The sequence below is a fragment of the Electrona antarctica genome (assembly GCF_951216825.1).
Source record: "Electrona antarctica genome assembly, chromosome: 2".
Lineage (NCBI taxonomy): Eukaryota > Metazoa > Chordata > Actinopteri > Myctophiformes > Myctophidae > Electrona > Electrona antarctica.
Window position 1 is genome coordinate 42,483,044 of NC_136807.1, and position 7,239 is coordinate 42,490,282.

The following is a 7,239-nucleotide window of genomic DNA, read 5'->3' on the forward strand; positions in this document are numbered from 1 at the left end:
CTGGCTTGGCTAGAGTAGCTCTGGGGATTATGCTGCATTCACTAAATCGTGAATAATACTAAAATCTGCACAAATAAGTGCGAGTTTTCACATTTGACCTTTGCCTTTCACTTTCATTGTATTACACTTTCAACATCAAGTTCAAGGAGTTTGAGTTCAAAGGTCACTGGTTAGCTGCCCATGGACAGGCAAATCTCATGCCAAAGATTATGTTTTCAAGTAGTTTAGCCTTTAGCGGCCAAACACTGAAACACATTGACCAACTTTGAACTATTTGCACTGGCAGCAAAACCGGGGTTGGCTTTATCATCATCAAACTACAGATTATATTATATAATCTGTATTTCGCCAGACCATAGTACACGCCCACCTTCGCGGACTCTTTAGCAGGCTTCCCTCATTGGCTGTTGAATTGAGTACACTACTTCCATACAGTGATTCTCTGCAGGCTGCAGTTAGGTTGTGGATTGAATTAGGAACGGTTCTCTTTTTGTGTTTTGGACTGGACAATTTTCTACAATGACAAAGACAATGAAGCTGGCTTACTGGGACATTCGTGGGGTAAGGAATGCGATTTGTATTCATAACAAAGTCAAAATACATGCCTTCTTTCAGCAAAATTGCGATTCTGTCTGCGAAACACCGGGGTTTGCGTGCACCTGTTCGTTCAATGTTAAAGCTCGCTTAAAATCAGTCTACCTTTCATTTATAGATTGGGTTTGTTTGGTGTACTGTAGACAGTGTAGTCTGTGTGCACACATCGCTGATTTTAGGAGGATGAGGTTCCAAACGGGGCTAAACTGAATGTTAGCCCCTATCCCTCAGTCCCTACCCTCCTTACAGTTTTTGTATTGAGTTGTGCTTGAAATGTACTGTAATTCTTCAAACTGTTAATACATACTTCATTCAAACTCTTAATCTACGTTTAGTAGGCTACACTCATTCTGGAGCTACTCATTCTGGAGCTACAGAATGAGTGTAGGGACTGAGTGATGTGTGCAGAGCAGACTGTGCACGCTGCACTCAGTGCACCGTGTGCAGACAAATAGCTATGAGTCTGAACAAAGGTGCCGGTAACTGGATTGTTTACGTGTCGTATAGGGAAAGAGCGAGGTGACGTAAAGATCGACCCCGCACAATAGGAATATTCAAACATATATTTTAATGAGGTAGTGAAATGAAGATTCGTCGAGTTTTGTGTGTGTGTGTGTGTGTGTGTGTCTTAAATGTGCGTATGGTTTTGAGTTGACTATGTTGTTGATGATGCACATATTTTCAACTGGACATGAAGTTCTCTTTTGAGCAAACAATAGAATGAATGTGTGCCACAGACAGTCACAGGGCCAACCATTATGCAAGCTTTCTCAATCATTCCATTCAAGTCCATAAAACTACCCTACCTAACTGAAATTTAGAGTTGTGTGCAGTCGTGATGATGACAATCTCATTTTAAATGTGATTGGGAACTACAGGAGCCGGTTGACCATAAGGTCAGTGAGCCTGAGTGAGTGGGAGATCAGTGGTCCTGAACCAAGACTTCTCCCACAAAGAACAATGAACATCTTTAGCTGGAAAAGGCCCTTGTTCATTGTTCTCATTTTAAAGCAGAGATTATACTTTTTACATTGACCCAGGGTGCATGGGTTGAATCAGAAGATTATATTATGATTTTATTCTATCATACTAATAAACATACTTATTTACTTAGTCAGGTATGGGATGCAAACTTGTTAGCAGTCTCACTGAGCAGTACTATGCAGAAAGTTAAAATGTAAACTTGCTTGTCATGAAGGTGGGTGTGTGTTTGAATGAATGAATGAATAACATCCAGTCAATGTTTGAGGAGTCTGTTCTCAGGCAAGCACAGATAATATTGTCATATCCTTTTCTAATTCTGCACTCTACGTACAGTATGAGCGCTAACTTATAACTAGTTGCGTGCTGCGTCAAGCATAAAAATAGCAGATCTACAATCTTGTGACACATGTTGTGAGCTTGTAGATCTTTTCGGTGCAAAACACCGGGGCACAAGAAGTATGAATCAGGCTTTACCCGTCCCTCTGGCAGATGATACCCCAATCTAAACAACACAAGTATTTGTGTCTTGGCTTTGTGCCGACCTTAATACAATTTTTAGATAATGTTGCTTGAGAGGCTGGTTGTGTAATATGTATAATTTGAAATTATGATTTGCTACGTAGGCCTAGGCTGTGTCTGTGCAGCATGTGAGTGAGTCCAAGAAAGAATTCCCCACAGGGACAATAAAGTATATTGTAGCATATCGGTCGGATATGACTAACCAGTTTCTCCTTATACAGCTTGCCCAGCCTATCCGCTTGCTGCTGGAATACACTGGCACAAAATATGAGGACAAGTTCTATGTCTGTGGTGAAGGTACATTAACTTATTCCACTACCAAAAATACTACTTTGGATGATGGTGTATATAAATCAAGCTTCTACTTTGTGCAATGCTTTTGTCTCACACAGCTCCAAACTATGATAAAAGTTGCTGGTTTGATGAGAAGCAGAAACTTGGGATGGATTTCCCAAATGTAAGACATCTGTATCTACCTTTTTATTTTAAATTTGATTACAGTTGAAAAGTGGTTGTGGCAATGACTAATAATTATCTGTTATTTTACCATAGCTGCCCTATCTTGAGGATGGTGATAGGAAGATAGTTCAGAGCAATGCCATCATCAGATACATTGCTCGCAAGAACAATCTCTGTAAGTAATCTGTTGAGAATTCTACAAGCTGTCTACACTGTGTGTGTTGATCATTAAATGACATAATCACAGAAGAGGGGACTAGTCTTTCCGTAGCCTGGGAGGCATACCATTTTCAGGTTTCTGATCCGGTCAAAACCAAACCTGAACCAGTGTTACCCAAAGTAATTCCCTGCATCATAATTTTAGGGCCTACACAATACAACCTTTGATACAGTGTAGTATAGCTTATTATATGAATAGTTTATTTGCTATATCAAGCTGCTATTCCATCTCGTAGCAACTGCCGAGATTAACCCATTTTGACCTGAGATCAGATTCTAAAAATGTCTTCTACATCCTGACAGTTTTCTGAAAAAGCTATGTTAAGCTTTCAATAGCTAAAGCATAACATAATGCTAACACCAAAAGGGGTTCCCGCCCAGAATGGGTTAAACTAGTAGTTATACTCGCTCGATTCAGCATTTAAATGGGGAAAGCAGTGCCGAAAAACCGGAACCCTTCAACTGGAACATTTTTTTTGTATTATTAAAAAAAAATCACATTCATAGCCTAGACCGGATCACAAAGGCCATTTTGGAACGCAGACCAGGGCGCCAAGGGCGGCTTTCCTCCAAGGTGGAAAGTCTGGTGACGCAAGGTTAGTTTTTCCGCTCTAGTTTATTCTATTATTGACCCAGACAAAAGAAACGCTGAGAGGGAGGTGGGTGGGTGAGTGGGTTGGATTGACCCAGACAAAAGGAACGCTGAGCGGGAGATTGGGTGCATTTGGTAAATTGTTCATTTTACATAGCGCTTTTATCCAAAGCGCTTTATAGATTGTGCATTACATTCACCCATTCACACACACATTCATACATCGATGGCAGAGGAAACCATGCAAGGGACCAACCAACCTGTTCATCGGGAGCAATTAGGGGTTCAGAGTCCTTTTCTTTTCTTTTTTTAGCAGGGTGGGTGAGTGGTTTGGATTGACCCAGACAAAAGGAACACTGAGAGGGAGAAGGGTGGGTGAGTGGGTTGGATTTGATCTTCAGCTCGGCAAGGGTACACGTTGTTCCCAAGATGGGGGACTTAAACTTCACACTACGTTTAGGTATGATTGTCTAGGAGGCACAGCCGCACACATGGGGAATGTGATGCACAAAAACAATTTCACACATTAAAACCATGACATGCAACACACGCATGCATACATGTGCATAAGCTTTTAGAATTAGGATTTCATTGTCTTCACTGAACCTCTCTTTCAACTCATTCAATGATAGGTGGAGAAAGCGAGGAGGAGAAGGTGCGAGTGGACATCTTGGAGAACCAGGCGATGGACTTCCGTAATGGCTTTGTCATGATGTGCTACACTGACTTTGTAAGACACAATCTTAGTCATCTAAATTGTCCACACCTTTTCTTCTTTCTATTTTTAATATAAATATAATGTAATTGGATATCGGTCATAATTTCAATATTTTGCATCTCTAAAAAGCATATATATAATTTCTTTGCTTTGGAACTGCATCAACACTGATCTCACTTTCTTTGATACCAGGACACGATTAAACCAAAGTACCTGGAGAAGCTCCCTGGCTTGCTGAAGCCGTTGTCTGTGTTTTTGGGAGAACGGAAGTGGTTTGCGGGTGACAAGGTGCTTTTATTTTCCTAAACCCACTGGAAGGTTTCCTGTCATGATTTAGCATTCCTTGTTTAATTTTACATTCATGTTCATGTGTTTTCTCTCAGATCACTTTTGTGGACTTCGTCATGTATGAGCTATTGGACCAGCACAGAATGTTTGCACCTAAATGCCTGGATGACTTCAAAAACCTCAAAGATCTTTTGGACCGTTTTGAGGTCAGACATTCATTCACTCTCTGAAACATATATTCACATACATCACATACAGGGATTTCACTCAGGAAAATGGAAATTAATACACTTTGGGCCTTGTATGAATGTGGAAAATATAGAACTCTACTCACTCATTAGAACTATATCCATTTCTATTGACAACTTATATATCAAGTCTAAATTCCTATCACAATCTTAGATAAAAGGTTAATGGAGAACTTTTGCAATGTGAGCTGGTATGTCAGCTGTTCTCGGCACACTACCGTTGCGGTAAGTGTCTCGCTAGGAGCATCTCACCAGCCAACACACAAGGGGGTTGAATGAACAGAAACCAACACTTCCAAAAACACCAGGTTTGGGGATCTGTTGGGAATTGATGAAACCGGCACTACAGTCTCAATGTTTGTAAACAAATCTGTCTATATAGAGGAGCATTGTATAAATGTTATTTCCTGTAGATAAATCTAAGGAGCAGTAGTGTTCCTATATTTATGCTGTGTGCACACGGTTCATATCCCATGATAACCCGGTCCATCCAAATCCAGACTTTGATGTCTTCTTCAGGTCTTATGTATCGGTGTAAATGTTGGTTAATAATATAATGACAACCTATTTTAAAGGAGTTACTCCTTATTTACAGCAGCATCATATTGAACAAATGAATGTTTCAATGCAGATCATTGGAAAGGGATGGTCAAATCAATGTCCTGTCACAGTCTACATCAACAGATACCATGCCCAGGCGGTGGCGTAACCGTCTGGGCACCCGACTGGTAATCCAGTCGCAGTGTGCCGCGGGTTCGACTCCCGAGCCCGACACGGCCTTTGCTGCATGTCTTCCCCCATCTCTCTCCCGTTTCCTGTCAGCCTACTGTCTGTCCCTTCAAAAACCAATAAAAGGCGTACGCCGCAAAAAAATATCTAAAAAAAAACAGATACCATAAATGACCAAATGAACCCCATGACACAACACAAGAGCCAATGCCAGAGCTGGATCTGCATTCTGCACTCCGTCACCTCAAATCTGCATCCCTATCGATGAAAGGGTGAAGAGAATTCACACACCAACATTGTTAACAGTTTTAATGCCGGGATTAAACTATGTTTAACGTGTTTCAGGCTTCACTGCCATGTTTTAAAAGGCCCCATTTACACTGGCAGACAAATCTAGCCTGAATCAGATCTGTGCCACATCGAGATTGAAATCCGATTGGTGTAAATGAGTCTTAACATGTCACATGACTCAAAAAATAGGAATTAAAAAAATTCCAAAAAGGTAGCACATCCAAAAATTAAATAAATGGCGGACAAAGTACTCACATTTCCATTTAGTTATTGGCACACACCCAAAAATAACGCTTAACACGTTTCGGCTATGCAGCCTTCATCAGAGCATGGCATTGGCGATGCAGCCTTCATCAGAGCATGTCACATGACTCATTTAAACCAATCCGATTCCAATCTGGATGTGGCTCAGATCAGATTCAGGCTGGATTTGGCTGCCAGTGTAAATGGGGCCCTTTTGAAGAGCCACTGCGCTGACCACTGAGTTGCTTGTCATGAAAATCCACTTTAAAACGGTGTAATCGCTTGTCGTTCAAACATATTCCAAAGTGCTGACCACAACAACAGAATGGAGCAGGAAGCGCTTCGCACCGCTCCACCCCCACAGTTGTAATGAACTGGGACTCCATTTCCCTTAAAACACATACTGTACATTTGTTCTCCTTAGGTGTGTGTCAGCTCTCTTTGGATGATGTCTTTCTTGGCTGTGGCAGAAAGGTGTAGTGGTTGTTCAATGTTCAGCTAACTTTCACAAGTAACACATTTGCTTTGTTAAATAGGCTTTGGAGAAGATTGCTGCCTACATGAAGTCGAGCAGATTCATGAAGACCCCCGTCAATAACAAAATGGCCAAGTGGGGAAACAAGAAAGAGTGAAGAACAAAGCATGCATGCTTTTGTAGGTCATTATTTCATTTCACAAGTGGAAGTACTTTGGAATTATTTGATATGTGCCCTGTTATGATACACATTTGTTAGTTCTACCCTGTTATGATACACAGCATTCGTCTTTTGCGTAAGTGATGTTAACTAGTTAAAAATGTAACTAGATATTAAAAGGTACTGTGTATCTTGTTTTTTTGTGGTGTGGGGGTTCTCAAACATGGTAGCCTAATTTGCAAATGATTGGCAGTTCCTTATTTGTTTTAAGATGTACAATTTGCCATTGTATTGATCTTTATTCTTTTTGAATAAAGAAATTGAAATTTCTTTGAAAAGGCTACTTGTGCTTTAATCATTTCTCTTGTCCAAGTCACAATTGGCAAATGAGAAGTCTGCGTTGCTTTGATATGTTTTTGCTGCTCAATTCACCACAAAATATACTAATATTTCCAGGGCTGACTGCCATAGTATATCATAAAAAAGTCTGATCAAATAAATGGCCATATGAATTTTGATTGGCCTGGTTTAGTCTCAATGTGATAGACAATTGAAATACCTTCTTCCAAAATTCTAACTAATCCAAGACAAATCATTTCAAGAGACCAAACTGGATGAGAAGATATGAGATATGTGTTTCACTGTTGGATAAGCAACCCCTCTCGTATAAAGACTGTCAGAAGGGACGTTATGTGTTTAATATGTTTTTATTCGCATCTG

At 40.4% G+C, this 7,239-nt stretch overlaps 1 protein-coding gene across 1 annotated transcript; it reads left to right on the top strand.

Annotated features, from left to right (window-relative positions):
- Nucleotides 1-400: 400 nt before the first annotated feature.
- LOC306938026 (glutathione S-transferase Mu 3-like) lies at nt 401-6,848 on the top strand. Its single transcript, XM_079522049.1, has 8 exons — nt 401-561; nt 2,319-2,394; nt 2,490-2,554; nt 2,650-2,731; nt 4,000-4,097; nt 4,278-4,373; nt 4,469-4,579; nt 6,421-6,848. Exons 1-8 carry the CDS (start codon nt 520-522, stop codon nt 6,514-6,516), a joined length of 666 nt encoding a protein of 221 aa, XP_079378175.1. The 5' UTR covers nt 401-519; the 3' UTR covers nt 6,517-6,848.
- The last annotated feature ends 391 nt before the right edge of the window (nt 6,849-7,239 follow it).

Bases quoted from the DNA above. Each gene is read 5' to 3' on its own strand.
- LOC306938026 (XM_079522049.1), top strand. From the start codon at position 520: ATGACAAAGACAATGAAGCTGGCTTACTGGGACATTCGTGGG. The intron at 4,098-4,277 runs GTAAGACACAAT...CTTTGATACCAG, and splicing joins TGATGTGCTACACTGACTTT to GACACGATTAAACCAAAGTA. The intron at 4,580-6,420 runs GTCAGACATTCA...TTTGTTAAATAG, and splicing joins ATCTTTTGGACCGTTTTGAG to GCTTTGGAGAAGATTGCTGC.